Raw genomic sequence first — 25,443 nt, forward strand, 5'->3', positions numbered from 1 at the left:
CTCGTCGGGCTTTCTTTCATGTGGCGAATGGCTGCAGCGCGCGCGGGCCCCCCCCCACACACACACACACAAATAACTCGCCGACACTACGTGGAGTAGAAACAACTCAAGCCGCGCGGTTTCCCCGTCGAGCTCCGCTGGGTCTTAAAGACACCGTGTTCGGGGACGCCGTGGACCGCCCGCGCGCCAGGCATGGAGGGCGGGGTCAAACTGGAGGGCTGGTAGCCAAGTGGCCTCTTAGCTGCCGGCTTCAAAGGTTGTCGCCCCCCAACAAGCAACAATTTATACTTATGACGTCACCCGACCAGAAGTTATCCTAGTCAGGCAAATAAAGAGATAATTACGTAGATTGGGGCATTTCCACAAGGAAAAAAACAAAAAAACCTTGACCGAATGTTCAACTCTAGTCCTCACGTTAGAGTTGTACGGTTGTTAGTGGGTCACGTTTTAATAGATGGTACAAACTGCTGTGCAGGAACACCAATAGTGTTTTTACGTCTAAATATATTTCCCTTATGGAGTCAACCCATTAACAAATGTATTCAGCACATTTTGGACCCCCCCCCCCCCCACACACACACACACACACACACACACCTTCCCTGCACCTTGTAATGTGCTGTTGAATGCAAGCCTTGTCAGTCTTCTGGGTAATATTGACATAGACATACCGATGTAAAGTTAGGTCAACTTTGTTCCCCTCTTCAGTCATCCAGTGGGGAAAAGCCACAGACATGTACCATATATACACACGTGTATCTGTCTGCGTATATGTGTGTGTGTATGTAATGTATCCGTTTTTAGATTGTCGTGAATTTGGGCAGCAGTGCAGTGATTGCTGACTATATGGCCTAACTTAGTCTATTTTAGGGCATAGCGCTGTAGCTAGAATTTATTATTGTCATTACTGTTACATGTTGCACGACTTCACCAAGGAAACGACCTTCGTCTGTGAATCCTCAATGACAACGCGAATAAACTGATTCTGATTCTGAAGAGACCGGGTGGAGTGACTGGCTAAACGTTCTATATTTTTGATCCTGGGCAGTATTCATGGCCCTAATAATACAGTCTGGGTTACTGTTACCATCCAGGTGTTTTCCCCTTACCCATCGATGCTCTAAATGTCATGGCACTATTGCAACACAGAACCAAAGCTGACTAAAAGCTGTCATTATGGAATGGGCCCAGTATTATCTCCAGTTTAGCCTTTCATTCATTGATGATTGATGGGTTTCTGTTTTTGCTGCGGCTTCCTGGGGACGTCTCTCTGAACAGCAAGAACTGGGCTGTATTAGACACAAGTGAAAATCAGGGTAATTGCACTAATTGCAGCCAATTTCTCAGTGAATGGACCCCACTGTCATGTCTCACAACAAGCAGGGGGAAGGGGGGGCAAGAACATCTCATGGTCCACCCCCCCCCCCCCCCCCAGATGGAGATGAAAGGAACTAAAGAAAACAACATCCTAGTGATCGTTCAGCATTCAGCCAGATGGAAGGGCTTGTAATTTTAAGAAGAAGAAAAAAGGATCTGAGGATCCGAATCGGGTAACCATGAACACCATGCAGCCCCCCCGCCCCCCATTTCTCATTCACATCTAAACTGTTGTGCTACAGTTACCCAAGTTTCTCCTGGACCGGTTGAACCCCAACAAAACTTCTTTGTCAACAACTGAGAGCCGTGATCGTGAGTGTCAACAGACACTCTGAAGGGGATTCCTGTGTTCATTCCGGTGCCCCTTCAATGAAATAATGGGGGGGGGGGGGGGGGGTATGTGTTTTGGCCAAACAGATTAAAAAAAAAAAAAACCTGCTCAACCCCAGTATCACAACACAATGGAATGCCCAATTGAAAGCCAACAGCCTTCGTTCACAAAGGACACAGCTAATTTGTTAATTCGGCACCAAGCTGAGCATCTCGAGGAACCGCCCGAATGATTTTCTTGTTGCTCCAACAAAGGAGCGTTATCATGTATGTGTGGCTCGCCCGCACATCACACCTCTTTCATGTCTCCATGTTTACCCATCACAACCTTTGCTTCCTGTTCTTCCATTGGTCTGACTTGCCTCTTAAGATGTTCTTTTTTTGTTGCTGTCTGCATCGTCTTCCTCTAATGAATCGAGGTGTATTCTTCAAAACCTGACTAGTACAGCTCCTCTGTACTCTTCTGTCTTACCTACCCACCCCACCCCCTGGGTGGTCCTTCTGGGGGTTAAGACTGACCTTTCAACTTCACTTTGACCTGTGACCTTGTTGTTTTGTTGGCTGCTGCACTTAGGCCACAATAGCACCTGCCACTCACTGACGTCCCATCCTCTCTGCACCGAATCCCACCCTCGCATCGACACTCTTGTCTTCTTCTTTTCACTCTCTCCTTTGTCAGACACATTCCAGGGTTATATAGGGTATTCTCAGAGAACACACACACACACTGTCTGCAGTCAGTGGGAAGGGTTGGAAGAAAGGGAGAGACAAACCAAAACTTTATTCTGCACCAGCGAGGAGGAGGTGATTCTCAGGAACCCATTTGGTTGGTTTGAATTTAGATGGTGTATTAATTTATTTACTTTATTTGGGCTGTCAAAAAAAAAAAAAAAAGCCTCACAACTGCACATTCCGTCAATATGGGGGTATATTTGGGATAAGAAGGACGGGGACATGTCGGATTACCCTCATCCATTTCCCCTTCTTAAAAACCTATTGACAGATTAACATTTAATTTCACACAGTATTTATTGCTTCACGAGCTCAAAGTGTTCTTCTAGGAGTGGGAGAATCTGTGCCCTCCCGTGATTCCATGAGGTGTGATTATCCCGGGTCTGTTTTTACTGTAGTCCAGCGCACGGACCCAGAGATCCGCTTCTTCACACCTGGATGCATACTGCCATCTAGCGGTGACTACTGTCCGCTGCAAATTATTTTCTGTGCCGATGGGGTTTCCATTATTTCCCCCACAATGAAGAGGGAGATGGAATTTGTGTTTTTGAAGTAGTGCAGCTGAGACATTGCTCAACACCAATTGTTTTTAATTACAAAGATTAGCTGTTCTTGAGTGCTTTTATCTGTGCGCATTCTAGTTTGCTCTCATCTGTCCAAAGGACATTCTCGCAGAAGTTTTGAGACTTGTCAATATGCAAATTCTAGTGTTGCTTTTTATGATTTTCTTTCAACAGTGGTGTCCTCCTTGGTCGTCTCCCACGAAGCCCACTTTGGCTCAAACAGTGGACGACGCAATCTGACAATGTACATTGACCTTGGAGATCACCTTTAATTTCTTTGGGGGGGATGTTCATTTCGGTTACCCTTTATAATATCCTTCTCAATTGGTCATTAATTTTCCTCCTGCAGCCACATCCAGATAGGTTGGCTACATTCCTGTGAAAATGTGCATCTGCAGGAACATCAAGCTGCTCGGAGATGGTCTTAGCCTTTATCTTGAACATGCTTGTCTATAACTTTATTTCCTTATTGAACACCATGCAATACGTTAACATGGGATGAGCTCTGTTCTCACATTAAACTAAAGCCTAATCCAGTGAGACTTCACATTCCTGCACGAGGTGGTGCAGGCGAGACGGCTCCTCTGAAACTACTGCAACATTAATAGCTTTGCTAGTTGCAGGAGCAGCACTGGGCTTGCATACATACAAACACAAAATAATTATTAAACTCAGGTAAATATTAAATATCCAAAAACGTGGATACCTAAGAAAGAAATACAGAAGCACAGTGAAGAGTTCCAACTGCTCAAAACTTTTATTTCTTGGGAAATTAGGGTTAAAATTAAATTAAAATATAAAATTTAGACGGGCATTTCTGCCTTTAAACAGAAGCTGTCGACAAGTAGAGGAAGCCCTCCAGAGGGAGAGGAAAGACAGGAAGCTACAAAATAAGTCTGATGGGGAACGAGCCTGGTCACCCAGGAAGGTATGTATAAAAAAGAAAGAAAAGAAAACAGTTGCAGTTAGTTATTATAAACCCCAGCCCCATCTCAAATGTCCTCATATGCAAATCAGTGCTATAGCTCTCTCCCGTTCCTTTTTGTTTTTACAGGAAGTTTTAGATCATTTCTCTTTCTCCGCTCGCCCTCTCACAATCACCATCATAACCAGTTTCTCATCTGAATTAATTGTAACATCTTTTCCTGCAGTTTTGAAAAAAAAAAAGTAAACAAGTCCTTCAAAAATAAAATGCAACCACATTTTATGTTCTACTATTACATATACAGTATATATATATTTATATATAAATACATACATAAATATCTTACATGTACAACTAATTCTGAAAAGGGGGAAGAGAGAACCCAAAAGACTTAAATGAGGACTTGTAGAGGAGGAGGGGGGGGTGCAGAAAGCCCAAGGATGCTCAATGTGATATTGTGACAGTAGCGGATCTTTGTTTTAGGTTTACACACACACACGTGCACGCTCACACACACAGCCTTTTGGGAGAGGTGGAAGTGGGGGTTATTCCTTAGTTGGCCCAGTAGGGGGAGCTGCCGTAGCTGGACTTGCTGCCTTGGGTCTTCTGCTGCATGCTGTTGGACTGGCTGCGCTGCCCAGGGCCGCCCTGCAAGAGAAACACATTGAGTCATCCATGTTTAAGACTAACGGACCGCCAGGAACATGTGTTTGAACCTTACAAATAAAGAAAAAAAGAAATTCATTGGAATAATGTCAATGAAGATTAAGCTTGACTCCGATTTTTAACTGCAGTGGAACCGCGGTTCTGGAAAGAATCGGTAGTCGACCAAACAAACGTAGTTTAAAACGCCTCGGAAGTCGAACAAATTTTCAGAGATTCGAACCGAAGACAGAAACGAAGGCGCCGTCTAACAGCGTAGGTTCAGTTTGAGTCGACCTGCCGTCCCCAATGCTACCAAAGAAGAGGTTATTACACAGATTTACAAACATTCCCGAGTTTACCTGTGCATCCTGTGTGAGATGATGATGCAGCAGCTGCGAGTGGGGCTGTTGGTGCGGAGGCAAGATGTGCAGGAACGGAGCAGGGGCGTATCCGGGGGCGCCCCCGGGGTTGAGAGGCCCTGTCCCACCCAGTGCTGAAGGCAGGCTGAAGGGGGGCGGTGTCCCCGTGTGGAAGCCTTGCTTGTCAAATGACTGAAGAGATAAGAGACAAGGCAAGAAATTAAAACTGCTAGTCATACTGATCAAACACAAGAATGTAGAGATGCATTTAACTGATGTTACACTATATATCCACAGGAGGGTAGCGAAGAGTTTCAAAAACAAGAGTAGGGGATGCTGTGATAACTGACCGAGTATAACAACAAGCAGCAAAGACCTGCATGGTCTATGAGGCCAGTAAAGACACCCCAACATCTGGGCTGAGCAGTTTCTTCTAAGGCAAAATGTCTTCATCGTGTCCAGAGACATTTATCGCATGTTGCTTGAATTACGGCTACACTCCCGCCACTTCTTTCAACCCCTATCCAAAACGTTTTCAGGGATTGTGGACAAAATGAATTTAAATTATGGCTGAAGGGCTCCGTCAGTATCCTTTTTCTTGTGTGTGGAGCATGAATGATCTTTGAAACCTGCATTGCAGAACTTGTTTCTCTCCTCTGGCACCGAGTAATTGCACCAACACCGTCAGAAGTTCATTTAAATGCTCCACGCTCAAGGCTGAATTTTGGGCTGTTGTCGTGCACAGATTTTCATAAAAATGATAAAAATTTGATAAAAATGGGGAAATTTCATCAAAACGCAGGAAAAGGTCATTTTACCTGAGTTTTACTGTAGATCGAGCCTCCCATGTCAGGAACTCCACCGGTACCTGAGCCCGACAATCCCGGTGCTGCAAAGAGCAGAGAAGGGGAGAGAAAGCGATACAAGATTGGAATTTAAGAGGGGAAAGATTAAATAGAACGATAGAAGAACCGAGTAAATTCACCGTTAGATGTAGAAAGCACTGAATTTTTATTTCCACAGTTAGAGGGGGGCCAGCCAATAGGAAAGCAGCATTACAAGTAAGGAGGTGCAGAGGCCTGGTTCTTTTTTGCATCCCTTTGCATGAATCCATTTATGTGCACATCAAAGTACAGTCACACACGTGCAAATACACACCTGTCTCCTGAACACTCTTCACTGCAGAATCATCTGCAATTGTGAGTAATTCTGTTGTCTCACAGGGAATAGGCCACTAACTTTGTGTGTGTTTGTCACAGTGCGCGCACATGCTGTGTGTGTACCTTTCCCCGGGCCGCTGCCTGCTGACTTGGCCTGCGAGTGGGCCGAGCCTCCGTACCCTCCCTTACTGTACTCCCCATGGGCTTGAGACAGGTCATCAAAGGCTGAAGGAGGAGGAGGAGGAGTTGAGAGGAGACAGAGCGAGCGGGAGGGAGTGGAAGGAAGAGAAAGAAGGGAGAAGAAAGAAGAGCAAAAAGGGAAGAGCGAGAAGAGGGGGGGCAAGGGAGAGAGAGGCAGTAAGGTAACCTGGCTAGAATAGAAGCTGTGTCCACAATGGGCTGCCTCCAACTTCAGCGGGGGGAGGGGGGGGGGGGGGGTCGGGCTATGCATGCAGCACAAGCATAAAACACCCACAGACCCAATTCCACACGCACATGCAGAATTTGGTGTACACATAAAGACTTGAGCGATGTCTCTGCCCCCCCCCCCCCCCCCCAGGTCTACATATCACAACCAGTCATGCCCCACAATCCTCGGAATTGTAATGACTTGCTAAACTTCCCTTTTCCAAGTTGCTGAAACAGAGATAATCCTGTGCTGCCATAGTTCAAACAGACAAACATGCACAGGTTGGATATGACCCCCACAAGAAATGCATCAGTACAGGGGGGGGTCGTCGACTTACGACCTCTGCGACCGTTCGACTCTACCACCGCACTGGGTCTGATGTTTTTGTGTTTTTACGACATACCGGATAGCGAGCAAACAGTTTCTGTGGTCTCGCCCACGAAGTCTCCCGAGAGGAAATGCTCTCTTCCTACTCTGATATTTACCGTCTCATGACGCAGCATAACATACTTACGGTAACTTAACATGGGCCGAATTACGACCTCAATCGGTTCCGGGGGTTTCGTTGTAATGTCAACGACTACTTGCACACGATTTCCAAACAGTGTTGCACTGCACTGTCAATCAAACCAGTGAGAAGGTCACTCCATTACCTGCACCGTACGCATGCTGTCCGTAGCTGGGCTGATGCTGTTGGTGGTACTGGCTGGAGGGGTTGGCCAGGCCCATTGCCGGTTGCTTGGCTGAAGCAGGAGGGACAAACACAGTTCCATACTGGAAGGCTGAGGGAACTCCAGGCATGCCAGCGTAGTACGGAAGCCCTGCGAGATAGTGAGCTTGAAATATAATGCATTTAATGTTTGCGCAGTGCTGGTTCTCAGCAGCATAAATACAAAATGCTCTTTGGCATCACATTCATGACGGATATTTCAATAGACTGCAAGAAGTCAAACTGACAATAGTATCCAACAGCCTTAGGAGTTAACATGAATGGAAATTCCTTGAGCAACATCCTTATCATTAAACACAATTTAGCTTTTTCCTTACCAGTGTATCCATAGCCAGGGGGCAGAGGGGCGTTGAGGAAGGCCTGGTTCTGTGCTTGCTGACCCTGGCTCTGTCCCTGTGTTCCTGCCTGCTGGGCCTGAGACTGCACCCCGGCTGTAGACAAACTGGTTGGGGGAGCTGGAGACGAGGCGTCATTCCTTCCAAACTTTGTTGCCTCACCTGAAAAACAAAAGGAAAGTTTAAGCAAGAAATTCAAAATTACTTTCAGGGTAGAGATACAGAAAAACAAAGTGCTTTACCGTAGACAACACAGTTAAAGGTAGGGACAACATTTGACTGGTAATATGAATAACAATTAAACTGGAATATTTCTGACTGGTGAGTCAATGTCCTATCTTGATAAAGGATCGGAAAACACCGTGTAGACAGTGACTTGACATACCAGAATACGGATTATTGGCAAGTACATCTCTTCCAGGAATAGCAGCTGCAGTACCAGGAAACGTTACACCATAATAATCCTGTGAAAAATAAGAATAACCATTATTAAGGCTTTAAGCACAGTCCTCATGATTTTCATCAACTACTTTAGAAATTTGGTGAATGACAGAATTAACAATTACCGGTACAAGAAACTCACCATTGGAAGTCGAGATTGCAGCATTTGCAAGTCCTCATATCCGTAGATCTGCTGTTAAGAGAGGAAAATTAAAGGAAGAAGTGGTGATAATCGACTACCATGGTGGTTGTTGTCTCTACTAAAGCTCGCTGGCTGTAATCCAGACCTCAGGTTTGATTGGCCCCCGATAAGCAGGAGGGGCAGGTTTACTAAAACGTCTCGAAACCAAAAGGAGATGAGCGCAGCGTAGTTACCGGGTAAGCAGGGAGCAAACCACCGGGACCCATGATGTACTGGTTGGCCAGGAGAGGTGGCACTCCTTGGGCCAAGTTGGGAGGGGCTTTACCTGGTGGGGGGGTGGAAGATAAACAAGGGTTAGTCAGACATAAAGGAAGTGACAATAACCCAGTTAATAGTTCAAAATGTAAATAAAGCCATCTAGCTTTGCAAAACGTCAGTAGAGCGTCACAAGAGCATTTAGTAATGCAAACAAAAAATAAATGTGGGCAATGAAGTAAAATGCGTTTGCAGTTAACGTTTTCTTGTAGCTCCACGGTCAAAAGATCCCCCCTGGCTCGGCATCATTAACCTACCAGAGGTGGCGCTAAGCAGGGGCGCAGTGCGGTTGCCTGCAGCCGAGGGTGTGACGTTTGCGCCATTAGGCGTTAGTCCCGGTGCTCCAGGGGGGTGCAGTCCATTGGTGGTCAAGTTGCTGACGGCCAAGGGAGCAGAGGGACTGGGGTTGACGGCATGGCTGGACATCGACGAGGAAAAGGCGTGGATGTTGCTACTCTCCTCGTTACTAATCTGACGGGAGGATACAAGAGCAGAGGAGCTGCGTGAGGAAGGACGCAACTCGCGCTCCACAGGTCAGAGGCACGGACGGCATGCCGAAAACGTTACGTTCCACTGAGTCGAACAAACGAATCGCTGCACAAGTAACGAAAGGGAGAGAAAGTGAGAAACTGCACACTTACAGCCAGGGAGGAGCTCGCGGTGAGGACTGATCCAGATGAGAGAGTACTGGTCACATGACTAAGACGACAGTGAAAACGCTCCGTTAGCCCGCTTAAATTTAAACAACAAACGCGCTTCATCCAGGAGGACGGGAGATTCAGGGCAAAAATGTTTCCACATAAAGGATTAAGATATGTGCTTGTAAACATCATTATCTCCAGACACTACAAAGGGACAACAAACAAAAACTCAACCCTACCTGCTGAGCGAGGGGATGGACGTGGAGTGGGAAGGGGTAACCGCAGGCGAAGGGACGTGATGGACGGGGCCACCGTCACTCGTCATGACAGGAGACTCGGTTTTCACTGTTCTAGATGTCGATGATGGAGCTTGTTGAAAGCGACAAAGAAAACGAAAATGATGCAGAACATCCATTATTGCACCACAAGCCTGGCAGTCAGCCAGATCTGCATCATATTTTTGCTCTTACATCGGCAAACCGGGTACCTTGCATACTGACCAAGCGATAGGACAAACACCCAGCATTTCTAAATAGTTTTGTTACTGCAGGAGTTTATGCATTTATATTTTGTTACAGCAGCGAGGAAAACCACACGAGAGTCAATGCAAGAGCTGAGGATGCATCATCGCTCGGTGGCAAGAAACCTCCACGAACTCATTCAACATTTCCGGAATGGCTTTTTCCCCATTCCTGTCGGTCGACTTTATCGATTGTTATATTGCCTTCTACTGGCCATTCAAGGCATACCGGGACGTCTATTTAACTGACGAAGCAGTTCACTTACCCTCTTGTGTGCTTTGCGTCTTCATTCCACTGTAGCCATTCTAGGACAAGAAAATATTAACAAAGGTCAGAGTCAGAAACTGGGCTATCAATAACGGCGGCATCGGCAGCCGTCTACACTTTCTCAGTCGCGTCCCCGCGGAATGAGGAAGAGTTCATCTCACCGTGAGCGTCGCAGCTGAAGGCACATCTTTGCTCTGAGTGAAGCCCAGATGAGGTGGCATGGACCTCGGGCCACCGCTCTCCACACGGCTGGCTGCCGTTGGAGCTGCGGATGAGGGTGGAGCGGCTGCGCTTGGGAGACCCAGCGAGGGGGAGGGTGTGGCACTGGGTAAGCCGAGAGATGGGGACGGGAAGCTGGGATCTGACACGGCTGAGGGCAAGCCGCTCTTGTGTTCGCTGTTGACAGGATAACCATACGGAAGAGGCATTTGTAGCTGTGACCGTGCTAAAATGAAGGCCATGTTCTCTTATCACCAGCATCTCAGAAATACCTAGTGCTTTAAAAAATAATAATAATAGCCGAGATTTCGTGTAGGAAAGACATTTCTACACATTTGTGAATTGAAATGCAGTTTCCACAGAAAGCCGTTTCTCTCACACCCACCTCACAGATCCTGGCTTGGAGAACATGCTGCTTTGGGGCTGTTGTGTGGAACCAGCTGCAGGGACAGACATGGGAGGGGGAGCTGGGGCCTGCACCATGTCCACTGCCCCGCCGCCAGTCTCAGACCCAAAGTCTAGAGCGCCAAACTGGAAATTCAGCCCGGATACATCTGCTGAGCCGGGCATCTCCACTGCGGATGAAGGGATCTGGGTAGACAGACGGACAAGAAGTCAAACTGGTTCATTTACTTTGATCGGATTATTTTATCAGTTTCATTACCGGTATGTGATTGTTGCCTCTGTCATTGGACAAACTATTCCAAAGACTGGGGAACAGCGTCACATCAGACCTGATCATCTATCCCTTACAAACACGTACGAGAGATCAATATACTGATAATGAATATGCAATAACTGGACGGCTTGATTGCGAAGAGCAAAGTCAGGGGATGAGTTTGCAACTTGCAGAAATGATTCTATGCAGCCTATCTGCATCACTCTGCTAGTCAAGCTAGCCCAGGGGTGGGCAAACTTTTTGACTCGCGGGCCACAATAGGTTCTAAAATTTGACAGAGGGGCCGGACCAAGAACAGATGGATGGAGTATTTGTGTGAACTAATATAAATGACACATGAAAGCTATTGCATTAAAGGATTTGGCCTTTGACAGGCAGCATTACAGGGAAAAGGTCGACTGAATGAGGTTAAATTATAATCCAATTTTATTTAATGATATAATTTGGATAAGTTTTGCGGGCCGCATTAAAAAGACCAACGGGCCGCATATGGCCCCCGGGCCTGGGTTTGCCCATGTCTGAGCTAGCCGGTTTGTCACGTTAAACTCGAGAGTGACGACTTGAGAGATTACAGAGTAGAACTTTAGTTTCTACCTGATTTTTAAATAATACTGCGCCATTTTAATTTTAGCATGAAGTTTATTACATTTGAGTGTTTGCAAAAGCTAAGCTATGAGACAGCGTACCTTTGAGGGAGGAGGTACTCGGCGTCGTTGTGTCTTTAGCTGCCGCTGAGGGACATCAGTGATTGGCGGCTCCATGGCCGCCAGCTTCAAACCTGGAGGAGCTCCGTCTCTAACAGTCAGGACGGAGGAGTCGTGACCTGAAGGGGGCAAAACGTGCCTTGGATTTCATTGTTGCAGCCATTACTTCACTGCCCCCACCAACATTTAAACGTGGTCCACGCATAGAAATGTTGCTCTTGTTGCTAGGCTAGTGGGTTACAATCACAAGACCTAGTGCTGCTGGGAAATTGATGCCTTTTAGTGGCATCGCACGGCAATGTTCTGCACTCATACCTGGTGGCGTGGGGACCTGTGGAGCATGCAGGTGAGGCAGCCCAAGCGGCTCTGTGGCGGGAAGGATGGTGGACGCTTGTTGCCTCTGAGCCAGCTGGCTGAGCACCATTGATGGTTCTGGCTGAAGCTTCATTTCCACTGAAGAGAAAGGAGATTCTCATTATGTGCACAATAGTTAAAGAACTATTGCAATACAGACATTTGCGTTGGACTTTATTTTAAGTTTGAAATAAACTCACTGTGTTGGGCGGCAACAAGGCCATTCTCCACTCTCTGAGCCTTGAAGTCTACCGGGGGAGAGGAGGCAGAAGCAGAAGGGTTCTGCGCTGGAGGCGGCCCAGCATCTTTGGAAACACTACTGCTGCCGGTGGGCAACGTCTGACTGGCTCTCTGACCAAGCCGCGGCCCGCCGAGTTGTTCTGGTGTCCTCATATCAGAGGCAGGCGTCGGCTTAGGCGCGTTCAGGGAGCCAAACCCAGAACCCAGAACCGAAGACTGGAGCGACAAGAGACAGAAGACAAGAATACGCTCGTACCAACCATCAATGTGCAGTCACACGACGACGCACGCAAGCGCGTGCTGTTTGTACCAGTGCAGCGTGTGCGTAGGTGGTACCGCCAGAGGCAGCATGGGCATAGCTGTTGGCCGTGGCGTGTGCGTAGCTGTGCGTTGCAGTGCGTCCATTGTGGTGGGAATTGGTAAACACCAGGCTTTGGCCCAAATCCTCGGCTGAGGGGCCGTCGACTATCGCCACTAAGTCAGAGTCCCCAGGACAGCCTACAGCCTTAGGCAGCAGGCTAACCAGGTCCACACTAAGGACAAGGACGAGATGAGAGCCGATTGGGAGAATGGACGTGTGGGGGAAAGCACAAGGAGAAGATAAATGCATAACTTAAATTATTATCACTGTCAAAATGAAGATTGCTCCCCACAGTGTTTATGCTGCTTAGTACGGAGGGGCTTACTTGTGTCCAGGTGTGATGTGGTTTGCTGGAGCACAAGAGGCAGTAAATACTTTGGTCTCAGACAACTGTGAAAAAAGGAAAGGAGTACATCAATCATGTATCCAGGATGGAAGGCATCATTATCAGATTAATATAAATGTACATGCTGAGCCACAATTATTATTACAGCAAATACGATGGCTGCCCTTTTACCAATAGTATTCGATGACAGCAGTCAATAATCCTAACCATGAGGAAGGTAAGTGCAGATTTAAAGCAAATTAAATAAGGGCTGGCTGCCTTACATCCTCATTCCAGTCTTCTGAAGCCCAGTCTTCCAGTTGGCCTGTCCATGTGCCTTCAAAATAAAAATGAAGACTTTAGATTTAACTTAAACTCCTCATTAAGCTCCTGAATTCAATATTGAGATTTATTTTTCTAATGAGGCTTAAATCGGTACTCTAAACTTCTCCCGGATTCTACGATTTGTGCATAAATTTAAAACATCCTCTAGCAAAAACACGAATGGCATCAACATGAAACCTTGCAGCATCTCCTGTTGCTCTCCTTACCTGCTTCCTCAGCATCCCCGTCCCATGTCTCGGTACGAGCTGCAGCGTGAGCTGCGTAATCAGCAGGATTGAAGGTGCTGAAAGACGCAGCGGAAAGAGTAAACGTTTAACTAACAAAACAATCTTGATTGTTGTTGACACTGACAGCTAATGTAAATTGGAGGAGATACAGGAACTTTGTTTTTCCATAAATGATAACATCTGCTAACCATCAGCTCTACCCTCCTATGTGAAGGTTAAGATTTACACTTAAATGCTCTTACCCCATTCCCTGGGAGGAGAACTTGTTACCAGCAGCTGCTCTTCCTCTCCCACGGCCTACTGCCCCTGGGGACACACGAAACGGCCAGATGACTCTGCTGATTGGCTCCTTCTGAGCCTCAACTTTTGATATTTTCCGTAATTGACGTTAGTCAGCGCTCAACGGTTTGTACTTGTGCGGAACAGGACTTACACGCGTCTAAAGTCACATTTCCACTACGCAGTATTGCCGTTATTCTATTCAACACTACTTGCCAATACTCTCCATTTGGCTCCAAAAGGGGTAACATAGAAACATATGTTCCTCTCCTAATCCACAATGCTTGCGCATGCCTCACCTCTGCCTCGCCCTCTGCCTCGCCCACGGTCTCCCCCTCTTTCTCCTGGAATCACATCAAACCCATTCTCCTCCAACCGGCCTGGAATACAACAAGGGGAGGAAAGATTTTAATGAATTGAGAACTTTGAGAAATACCCTTCAGTATTAGTAAAGCTAATTTATAGTTAACCGGCAGAATTTAACAAATGCACACAATAAAAAATATTTTGATCAACATTTAATGACATTAAACAGTCCGCATTTTGAGTCTACTTTTAATCCTTGAAACATGAAACATGTATTTGATCCCATTCTTACCTTCACGCCCTCGGCTGATGCCCCTGCCCCTTCTATTGGACCCCCCACGTCCACGACTGGCCTCCCTCTCTACTCCTTTCTTCTCCTTGCTCTCCTTGATCTCTGAGGGTCCACCTTCTTTTCCAAGGCCGCGCTTCTTCCCCACAGTCTCCCAGGAGTTCTGAGAAAGGGTGACAAAAAGGCCGACATTAAAATACACGTAAAAAGTGACTGATTTATCTCGGTTCATGGCATTTTGGGGCCTAAACAAGGAACGCAGACTCACTGTGTCAGAGGTGCTCTCCAGCAGGAAATTGATGGCTCTGTTAACATCTTCGTTGCAGTCATGCAGGGCTACCACGCATTCATCTTGAGTCTTTCCGGTTACCTCAATTAGCTGCAAGTGTTCAAAAAAAAAAAAAGAAGCGTGACAACGGCAAACGTCCGAGAACGAGCAAATGTGCTGCTCACTCAGAAAGTCTGATTGTGTGCTCATATACATTACCTGTTTGACTTTGTCCTCAAAGTCCGCATCATTTTTGTCATAGATCACTTGGGCTAAACGAATCTGTTCTGCTGTTGGCTGATGAACAAACAGATTTTAGTAAGAAGAGAGGAACATATTTAAAAATAAATAAAAAAGCTAGTCTTATATTTATATTCCAACACTTCTAGCTGCGAGACACTATATTTTATTTATTTGCAGGGGTGCAGCAATGGCCAAACACCGATCTTTAGAAAGTCTGACCTGCCGATTCTGACTTGATTTTTTTTTTAAATCTTCAATGTTCCAATCTTATTTTATTGAAAACAACAAAACTTGTGCAACGGGCTACACTGCAGACCTGCTTTGAGCCTCTCACCAAAAATAAAGGGCAGAGCAGTATTTTTCTTTTACAAATAAAAGGGAATCACAAGGTTTGAGGTAGTTAATATAATAACTATCTACAGGGCAAACTAACAAATCAACCCAAACCACCAAGGTGTCCTGAGTTTTAGCTTTTCTTTCTTATAGCGCAAGAAGAAAAAATGCCCAAATGCAGCAGCTTTTTGACTTTCAATTTAAAATTGTCAATCTAAAAAAATAAAAAAATAAAAAACATTCTACATAAAATAGTGCATTTTCACAAGTCAACAGGTAACAAGAACGAACATGGCAAAGGTAATTGTTCTCAGGCTTATTACAGTCAGTTGTACATTAGCGGCAGGTTCTGTTTTATGAACAAATGCCTTTCCACCAGGCAGGTGATTTCTTTTCTCATCTACTCCACGTCCTACCAAGCTAAACAGGCTTTCCATGCTTGTGCAGGGGGGGGAGAGAGGCTCAGACCAGTAGGAGGGCCTGTCAGTCATCTCGGTGTGGATAATTTCCCAATTGTCAGAAACTTATCATGAGCAGGTAAATGGAAAAATCAAGAGTTCACATTTCAATATTTTACCCCCCCCCCCCCCCCCCACCATAGGATTTCAAAGTAGATTTGGTTGTCAAGTATATGACTCCCAGCCCCCCCCCCCCTTAAGACTTGTTGAAACACAGATCTAAAACTCTCATTAATTTTAAGAAAACGTATCTCATTGTATGAAAATAAACTACATAATAATTATCCAGGACCATTCACTGCTGGAACCCAGTAAGATGGTGGAACCACACCTGTATCTGTTTCTGCGGCTGTGTCGTTTGCGTGGTTGTGGGGTGAGTTCTGTCTCGGGCCCCCCGGGCCTGATTGTTAACCACTGATGTCATCATATACAGTATATACAAAACAATGTATGTACAAAATAGAAAAATCTGGGGAGAGGAAAGAAAGCAGAAGTGTCAACCAGCATGAATATATGCTCATCACACTGCGTCCGAGCAGCCTGTGACTCAAGTACGCCATTTAAGACTCTAATCCCATCTGTAGACCCCCCACCCCAGCATCCCCATTTAAATTTAGCCTGTCAAAAGGGGAATGTTCAGGTGTCAATTTACAACCCTTAGTCTGGCACAAAAAACACGAGTATGAACGCATTCAAGGGCAACCGAGCGGCCCCGTAACACCTTTAATCACAACAGTAACCAAAGAGATTCTTTGGCTTTTAAGACAGGCCAAACGGTATGCAAGGAAATCAGAGATTAAATTACATTCAGCGACGGACTGTTGTTTTTATGCTGCCAGTTGATAAACCACGCGAGCGCACAAGGAGTGAGATCACGATAGTCAGATAACATGACAATGTTGACCGAAACAAACGTCAAAAGACACGCCAGCCATTAACTAGTTAATGTTACCTGAATGTCGGTTACTACACTCGCTGGGTTTTTTAGACGTCCGCTTTTAAGCCAAGCGACGACTTGATCGTATTCGTATTTAGAAAGTTAAAAGAAGCTCGACGGAAATACGAGCCGCAGTGGCTAACATTCGCAGTAGCGTTAGCTCGCTAGCTCGCACAAGCTAGCTCCAGGCTACCGTTAGCCTGGAGCTAACCATTTGTCTTTGTTCCGCGCGAGGCGCAAACGTTGAAGTGCAAAATGTAACCCGAGTGTTTGTAGCGCACGCAGACTAATCAAAAAAGTAGTTTACTACTTGCAAATGTGATGCGCATATTTCGGAGGACAAAAAAAATAAATAAAACAAAATAAAACAAATATGAAGTCGGAAGATACGATAGATGTGTTCTTTTGTGTGAACCGAGCTAGCGTGAAATAAGTAGCTTCGCGTATCGCCAAAGGCCGATTTGAATTAAGAGTATAGTTATATAGCTAACACGAAAAAGCACATCGTTACGATGACGCTGAAAGCTGTCGCTGCCCACTACACAATAAGAGAAAAACATCTGCCGAAAACGCGTGGCCTTTTATGGTGTACTACGACAGCTACCAAGCAGCAGGCTAACATTCCCGGTGTGTCGGCCTGTCCGCATACAATGCTGGCTAACTAGCTTGCTAACTAGCTAGCTTGCCAGCGAACGAAGAGGATAACAGGTTTCTCTGAATCCGCAGATGGATTTTCTTTAAAATAATTAAAGAATACATAGACTAATACCCATGTGCTGGTAAACGGCATTTATTTTAAAAAAAGAAAGAAAAGAAAACTCCCACAAAGAATCTTTGTATTGCCTTTTACCTGCTAACACGCGTCGCTCAGCCAGCAGCAGATGCTGTCACGTGACCCACCGCGCCGTCGTTCACGTTGTGAAGTCGCCGCGAAGCCAACCAAAAGTCACCGAGCGGGTCAGGTGGTTCCGCGCCGAGCCCTGACATGCGCGGTTCGGTCTGGGAGCAGCTCCTCGCGGGTCGGTTCTGTTTCTGTTTCGAGTTCTTGTGAAAGCAAATTCAGTATCTGAACTGAGATCAGATTTAAATGTGATGGGGCGCGCCTCTTCCATGTCTGCGAGCGCATTTGGTAGTCTGCGCTTAGATGATGACGTAATAGCCCACCAGCTGAACTGAAACTCAACAAGTGCTTCAAGTGAATCACAGGAGTGCCAAAATTAAAAGGAAATGCACGAGAAAATATAAAGACAATCAATAAAAGAGCTTTTTTATTGTTGCTTCAAAATAAAAACATAAAGTACTGTAGATAATAAATAGTTTTTAAAAGACATCAATGATATCACATTTTTCACAGTAAACCCTCTATATTTTGAAATTAACTTGTACATGAACTATTCAAAGAAATTAATATATTAAGGTAATTTTGAAACATTGCAAAGTTTTTTCATCTGATCACACACACACACACACTGCACCTGGCACAAGCAGCACGATAGATTTGTTCAATTTTCAATGAACGTGTAAAACTAATATCAAATCTAAAAAAATAAGACACTAATATTGAGCCATATTATATTTAGTGAACTCATTGGCATAAATGCTATTTAATGATTAAAATATGGAAATATGGGCTTGACATAAAAATAAAAAATGTGCTTAATCGTGCTCAATCATGATTATCCCTCCCTTGATTGTGTGCTTGGTTAGAATGACTGGTCTTAAGATGTGGTTGCAGTTGAGCTATCATCCTGTGGACACAACGAGCCTTTCTCTCCATGATCTCCAACAGCTTATAGACGTATTCATCAAATGCCTGTTAAGATAGAGACAGAGTAAGTAGATATATATATATAAATAATCAGTTTAAAAAGTAAAAAAATGAAGAAGGTAACAAATGTATTGTTGGGTTATTCTGACCATGTCAGGTTGCTGGTATAGAAGTCTTCCCACTTGATCACATAAAGTTTCCATCTCTTCAAGCTGCTCCCAGTGGGACAGGACAATATGCCATCTACAGTTGGATGAGCTGGAATGCATGGCACAAATGTCTATGGACGCCGATGCAGAGGATTTATGCGGGGATGCAGGGGCTTTGCTGTCCATAGCTTCAATAGCTGGTGTGGTTTTCGGTTCCTGGTTGCTCTTTTGGCTCTCGATAGTGACCAGCATTGCTTCAGGAATTGGAGGATTCATCAAATCTGGAAAAGATTGAAAGAAAAAATTCATATACTTGTATTGTCTTTTTTTTCCAGCACTTGTTTGTACACACATACAAAGGTCACGCTTACCTAATCCACAGTGTTTGTCTGTGTAAGGGAGTGGGGAGTGGCTGTGTTCCCTTTGGAGGAATGAGGCTGTTGCAACCGGCTGGTTCACTTCAAGCAAGGCGATATTGAGGGGGTCCATGATGTCGCTGAGATCATCTGCAGAAGTCTCTCCTTGAGCTAAAGCAGCTGTTTTGTTTTTGGCTTCTGTGTGGTTGTGTAGCTGAATGCAATCTGGATTTTTACAGAATATGGTAAGGGTTTCACATCCAGTCTGTGTGATGGGATTATTGAGAGGTTGCGAGTTTGAACGAGCATTTGCACATTCTCTCCTACTGGCCTTAGCAGCAAACACCTGCTCCTTCTCCGTAAAGTTGCCAGATGACACTGCCTGTTGGGGATTTTCCAATGGGAGAGGCAAGCTGTTTGAAGTGACTCTGGCATTTTTGAAAGTAGGAGAGACATCACTGACTTTATTTGTAGTTCTAAATGTGTTGGTGTGTTTAAAGGTTGGGGAGAGGGGGCGTTCCGCTGGAGATCGCTGATGGGCCGACCGAGCAGGAGGATGGTCGTCTGTCTTTTCCGTCTCTGCGGTTGCCAGAGACGGAAAAGACAGACGACCAAATCCGGCCTCCGTTCCTTCAGAAGATCGCCGCCAATCTTCACTAATACCACCTGAGTCTTCACAGCTGAACTCAAATGTGTTTTTATTGTGTCTCGGGGATGTTTCAGGCTGTAAATTAATCTCTCCACTTGGGAAGGAAGACAATTGCCCATTGTTCCCTTCAGTCCTGTCGTCAGCCCGGCCCCTGTACTCATCTGAAGCCTTTTCTAAATCATCATGCGTCAAGGACGGCACTGAAATGCGGGAAAATGGTTGGACAGAGGATAGAGCGACAGAAGAAGCGAAAGAGGCGTGACTAAAGGAAGAGAAAGGTGAAGAAACCGAGGTAAGGAATGGACAGTGAGATGAAGTAGCAGGTGAAGGCACAAACTGCTGTAGCTGCTGGTGATACCATTTCAGATGGCTCTTCCTCTCCTTTTCCCTTTCATTCTCTTTTCTGTCTTCCACTTCTTCCCTGTGGGAGAGTGCAGATTTCCTCTGCATCTTCTCTGCTGATTGTGTGAATACCACCCTCGCACCAACGCTTTCTTCACAGGTTGAATGACCTGCTCTGTCATTCCCTCCATACGTCTCTCTTCTTCTATCGCTCTTCTGACCTGCTTTCTTCCTCCTCTCCCTCTTGTCACTGGTTCCCAACAAGTCTCTGATTGATGTGATTTCCTCAAGTCCGCTCTTCTGTCTTGGTTTTGTTTCCTTTCCCCATTTTCTGCTATTGGCCGTGGAGCAGAGAATCGTGTCCCCTGTGGTTAACCTTAAGGCAGGTGCAGAGGGGCTAAAAGTCTCCTTTTGCTTGCCTGGCTTTGCCCTTTTCTGGGGGCTTTTTCCTCTGGTGCCAGTGCTGCTGCCTCCACTGCTTAAGAGGTCATGTTTGGGTGAGGGCATTGTCTTGCTTCTTCTGCCTCCTCTTAGTCCCCCCTGTCGCCTCAGTTCCTTCACTCTATGAAACATGAAGAAGATAACCAGGGCTGCATCATAAGGGGAAAAGTAGGCCACACTTTTTTTTTTCAGTGATATATATTACTATGTAACTTGAAATACTCTGCAGAAGGAATCATTGGAGTTTTTTTTCATTGTTTGTTTGACAGTCTGAAATGAAGATGGCTGCAAGCCACCAGTCTGTCTTATAATCAACACAAAATAAAAATAAGGTAGGTAAATTAATAATAAAATAATCATTATCAACGGCTAGTTCTGGAAAAATAAAAGTTGCATTTTCACCAAACTGTGTGTTTCTGAAAGAAGGATGCAGCCTTACCGATCTGCATATCTTAGCGTATTAAGTGTGTGTTCAGTTGCGCAGTGTCCAGGTGAAATGTTGGCGATCATGCATGTCATGGAGTCTCCGACGAGTGAGTCTTTCAAAATCTGTAGCATGAACAAAGCGGTGGGGCAGTTCAGCGATCAGCATATCGTGATATTCATACACAACTTCTGAACAATTTCCAGAACCAGTCACAAAAGTCCAGTACCTGTGTGAGTTTGTTTTGCCTGAAAGGTGTGTGCAGTTGCTCTTGGTCAAGGGATCGGATGCATTCTTTAAGCTGAGGCATAGAAAAGGTGCAGAAACATCCCACACATTCACAAATATCCGTTTACCTGCCTTCTGTTTGATCACAATGTTGTGTAACTTACTGCCAATAGACTCTGATTGATTTCAGCTCCCTCCACTCGACTCTGCATGCCTGGTGCTTTAGCATCAGATGCCCTCTCACTTCCTGCCAAGTCCACGAACCACATTCTATAGGTACACAGCACACACACACACACCATTTTTTGTAGCAGTTTTTTTATTTTATTTTATCAGTATTATTGGATATATATTGTTCTAGTTCACAATAAATCTCATGGTGATTTTTGAACAAACCATAAACCACTTAAATATATTGTTCTGTCTTAGAGTATTTTTTTTATTAAATTCTATGTATTGTGGGTTTTTTTAAGTTTATTTGCTTTTTTTTCTGGGGCTTTCTTTTGTTTATCTGCCCACCATAAAATAAAATCCTGCATTTCACTCACTTGCCAGCTATCTGCTGGTTTGTCCCTCCTAGCTGAATCTGAAGCAAGGCATGCGAGCGAGAGGAGCGCGGATTCACGCCACTCGTCCCCTGTGTGCGTTCCTCTGTGCCTTGTGAAATCACCTTTATAAACAAAAAATGCAAGAGGGAGACAAATCAGAGCGATGAAATACTAGTTGATTTTTTTTTGTTATTTCAAATATAGTTGTGGAGTCTATTGGCGCATCTGTGAGGATGCATGCACTGAAGTCTTTGACCTGAGATGCTACAGAGCATTGTTCCAGCATTTCTATATATGTACTGTATGTATATATGTACGCGCATTTTTACTGCCTTGCTCAACTTAATACAAATATGACTGAATTCATTTCTTGCAAAAACAAAATACTTGTGATTTCTAAATAAATAGTTCATTTTTTCATTGTCATGATCATTTAGAGCTAATCTGGATCTGGACAGCACAACGTGGACACAAGGACAGGAGACAGGGCAAACCTCCAGAAGTGAGCTGATTGAGTCCACCCTCACAACACGCAGGCCGGCAATGTGAACCACCTTCTGGCCATCTTCCCTGGCAAACAGCCTAATCAAGACAAAAATACATGAATAAAAACATGGAAAGAAAAATGAAAAGATCTCCAGAAAATATAAGTCATGATGATAAAGGTAGATAATTGGAGACAGAAGTGGTATTAAAAAAATTAAATGGAGACAATTATTTAAGCAGGTGGTATGTGAAATGAAATATCTACAAAACACATGATTCAAACACACACACACACACACACACCTTTTCCTGTGGTCCAATAGGTCGTATAGCTGTCCACAGTAGATTTCAAATAAACTCACATACACCAGCATAGGTGTGTGTGAGTGTGTGGTGGAGAGGTGAGCAAAAATATCCTGGGCGGCTAGTGCGTAAATCCCCGGCCTTCTCGGAGATGAGCCCAACATCGTGTGAGTCTTCCCTGCACCTGTCTGGCCATATGCAAAGCAGGTGGCTTTGCCTCTGTGAAACACACACACACGTGACACGACACACAAATATTGGCTGTTGGAGAGTTCACATTGATAAAGACTGGTGCACGCGGTAAAGAGACAACGTAAATGCAGCCGTTTGCATTCATGTTCTGAATGCTACCTCACCCATTGAGCATGTGCTGCACCAGAGGACGCGCTGCTCTTTGATACACTTCCTCGTTGGAGCTCTCCTCCCCAAAAACATGGTCAAAGTAGAACCTGTGCTGCAGGAGTGAAAGAGCAAGGCAAGTAGGTAAAGTAAAGCAGGTAGAATCTCTCCATATGCAAAAGGGGAAAAAAAAAACCCTGTTCATCACAAAGTGTCTGTTTGCTAAGCTCTACCCACGGTAGAGATGCGTGATTAAACGTCTCCTCTGTGGACGTCCCGTCTACCTGCAGGATGAACTGTGTGAGATCCACAGCCTCTTTACTTTCTTGGACAATCACACACTCTCCACAGTGAGTTGTGACGACGTCCGTCTCCCCTCTCCTGCACTCGGTGCGTGTCAGAGGTCGTTTCTTCACACATACATTAATGCGCTGCCCCCCCGGTTGCCTGTAACACAATACGTAAGATCAATATTCAAACACAAACTTTGTGATTTAAAGTACTGAATCGTAATTGGTTGTGTATGCATTGGAGAAATTCTACGGAATATCAGAAAGGACATTAGATACTGCTACTAACCTTTTTCGGGGGGCTGGAGTGGAACTCAGCGTTGGTCCATGGTTACAGCCGGCTGTTCTCTTTGCAGATGTTGCAGCTGTGTGCTCAGACGCCTCTTGAATGATTATTTCTTTAACAGGTTTTTCCTTCCTAGACATTCCTCTTCCATCTTTGTTGCTAACCCTCTTTGATATGACGGCTTCAGGTTTGTGTTTTTGTACACGGGGTAGGGCGCACTTTGGTGATAAGTGTGCCTTATGTACTGGATGAGACGATAGCCTCTCATGATGATTCACGCTTTCACAACTGAAATCAAGCCTGCGAACACATGATGCTTTAGAAAAACTCACGGCGGCACCCGTCTCATCTTCATCATCGTCATCACCATATACATCTCCACATCCATCACAGTTCATGCCACTGCTTTCTTCGCCTCCATCAGCATCGTATTCATCGTCTTCAGAATGAATGTCAAGCGTTTTCACAACTTGGATCAGTTGGAAAAGTTGCGTTCTGTCCTCCATGGAGCCGATTCCCAGGACAGGATAGTCCTCCATGGTCAGCTTTGAAAGGTGTGCTGCACAACGAACACCCACTGAGGTTAAACTGAAAGTACAGCAGCAGGCAGGCGGTCAGAGGAGGAGACGGCGAGATGAAGGTGAGTTCAGGTGTCCCGTGGCTGAGTGACTTTACCTGGCATAGTAACGCTGCAGCCCAACCGCTCTCAGACACTCATACAAGCCCAGTTTCCCGTCGTTCTTTTCCATGCTTCTTTGTTTTTTCTTCACTTCACTCCACTTACCCTGCAAGTTGCAAACATGTCACTTTATTTTACCTGACATTTAGTCACACAGAGAAATGACATGCAATAAATTATTGCATCTCAGCAATGATTAATCACATGTATTGCCATCACACCTCCATTTTGAAGCCACGCTGCAAAATGGACAATGTGCCCGTGCCGTTTTCACTCCCTCCGTGCTTCCTGTCGCAGACTGACGGTCAATGGTCTGGCCGGCTCCTGTCTCATTATTACCACACTGCACTTGTTGTTGTGGCAAGCAAAGCACAGAACGCCGTCTGATGCTGAAATCTGAGCCTCGTTCAGGATGGAGCCAGTGGAGTGGAATCATGACACGCATCTCTGCAATGTGGCAAACATGATAAATATAGCACACACAGGCGAGCAACTGTTGCATCGATTTCTGCACTGCATCAGAAGTCGTACTATACACTGCTTGAGCGAGACGCTCTTCATGTGTGTGCTTATGATGCGCATGTCATTCATTGCAGTGTTTAACAACCAGTAGATAACTTCATCTTTCCTTGAGGGTGAGCCTGAGTTCCTGCAGTAAACACATGTTCAGATGCAAGTCACAGTTGTGCTTCCGGCCAACTGCAGTGCAGTTCAAATCATATTTATGGCAGCCTTTATTAGACAAAATGATGTAAAGGTGGGTAATTTATACCAGTGAAATTTAATTTTGTTGATTGGGTTTATTAGCATAAACCCAATCATGTCGGCATGACAAATGATTTAAGAGGTTTTTGTGATTACATAACATTAGAACTTGACTACTTAAAAACGTGCATGAAATGACTGCCTCACAGCTTGTTCTTCTAATATCACACAAAAAATATTTTTAGTTAATAATGCTTGCTGTATAAAACCTTTATCTCGAATTTGTTACTTAGAAAAGGCAAGGATAAGTTGCTTGAACTTGCAAATGTAATGCATGTTTAAATGCATGAGGTCTTTTTTGTGTATTAATTAAATAAACCGATCCAGTTTTGTGCCCTTCTTTTGTGTATGAAATGAAATAAATAGAATTTTCAAATGCAAGAAGAAAAATAACAAACTTACCAGATTCACTTCAAACTTCCGTACACGAAGTAGGTCTCCATAACGACGAAAACGGTTTGGAGAGTGCGCTTTAGTTTCCCGTGATGAATGAGCGCAACTCCAGTTCAGGCGCTCCTCGACGAACAGGTGACAGAAAATCTATCAAATGTCAACAGGCGTCCTAAATACACGAAGACAGCCGGTCGCATCACGCTCAATTCAGCACAGACATAATCCGCAGAGGATTTAAAGTCTTAGACTAAAAGCTCCTGAGACTCTTTCCTAAAGGGCGTCACGATGTAATAAACTATCCTATAATTATCAATTATCAAAGAGAAAAAAAAAAAAACTGAAATATTATGATATAATATAATATACTACACCCACTAATATATATATTTATAATACACAGTATATATTATATCCATTGTTCAATATAAGGAGGCGATATCCAGCGCCAATAGATTATTTTACATTAAAAGGTATTATTTAAAGTTCATGGTGAAGAAGATGTGTGAATCGACTTGATATCAAATATTAACGTAATATT

The 25,443-nt window shown here is 44.8% G+C and overlaps 2 protein-coding genes and 1 non-coding gene across 4 annotated transcripts; all 3 read right to left on the reverse strand.

Annotated features, from left to right (window-relative positions):
* Nucleotides 1-3,735: 3,735 nt before the first annotated feature.
* On the reverse strand, nt 3,736-17,368 carry LOC137893383 (ubiquitin-associated protein 2-like). Of its 2 annotated transcripts, XM_068738844.1 has the most exons (30): nt 17,310-17,368; nt 15,854-15,991; nt 14,708-14,785; nt 14,489-14,599; nt 14,224-14,383; nt 13,925-14,005; nt 13,589-13,652; nt 13,326-13,402; nt 13,059-13,111; nt 12,775-12,839; nt 12,399-12,621; nt 12,049-12,304; nt 11,810-11,947; nt 11,477-11,613; nt 10,497-10,702; nt 10,054-10,288; nt 9,891-9,930; nt 9,344-9,473; nt 9,105-9,162; nt 8,721-8,934; nt 8,382-8,473; nt 8,149-8,199; nt 7,951-8,029; nt 7,548-7,727; nt 7,154-7,321; nt 6,215-6,316; nt 6,090-6,122; nt 5,750-5,820; nt 4,932-5,123; nt 3,736-4,575 (listed from the first exon to the last, which is right to left on the reverse strand). In XM_068738844.1, the coding sequence occupies exons 2-30, from the start codon at nt 15,947-15,949 to the stop codon at nt 4,480-4,482; spliced, it is 3,486 nt and encodes a 1,161-aa protein (XP_068594945.1). In that variant the 5' UTR covers nt 15,950-15,991; nt 17,310-17,368; the 3' UTR covers nt 3,736-4,479. The 2 variants fall into 2 exon arrangements, with proteins under 2 accessions (XP_068594945.1, XP_068594946.1); XM_068738845.1 differs by lacking the exon at nt 6,090-6,122.
* LOC137893413 (small nucleolar RNA SNORD121A) lies at nt 9,231-9,308 on the reverse strand. Its single transcript, XR_011105453.1, has one exon. It is a non-coding gene; the product is annotated as a small nucleolar RNA SNORD121A (small nucleolar RNA).
* Nucleotides 17,369-17,741: 373 nt separating the features above from the next.
* LOC137918082 (kinesin-like protein KIF24) lies at nt 17,742-24,192 on the reverse strand. The gene is given in 14 exon segments (XM_068760828.1): nt 17,742-18,272; nt 18,377-18,657; nt 18,748-20,285; nt 20,604-20,713; nt 20,818-20,889; nt 20,981-21,086; nt 21,365-21,486; nt 21,859-21,946; nt 22,154-22,372; nt 22,510-22,607; nt 22,777-22,939; nt 23,072-23,656; nt 23,744-23,874; nt 24,097-24,192. Coding segments are annotated over 14 exon segments (3,756 nt in total). The 3' UTR covers nt 17,742-18,125.
* Nucleotides 24,193-25,443: the final 1,251 nt, after the last annotated feature.

This window comes from Brachionichthys hirsutus, chromosome 4 (genome assembly GCF_040956055.1).
Source record: "Brachionichthys hirsutus isolate HB-005 chromosome 4, CSIRO-AGI_Bhir_v1, whole genome shotgun sequence".
In the NCBI taxonomy this organism is placed as follows: Eukaryota; Metazoa; Chordata; class Actinopteri; order Lophiiformes; family Brachionichthyidae; genus Brachionichthys; species Brachionichthys hirsutus.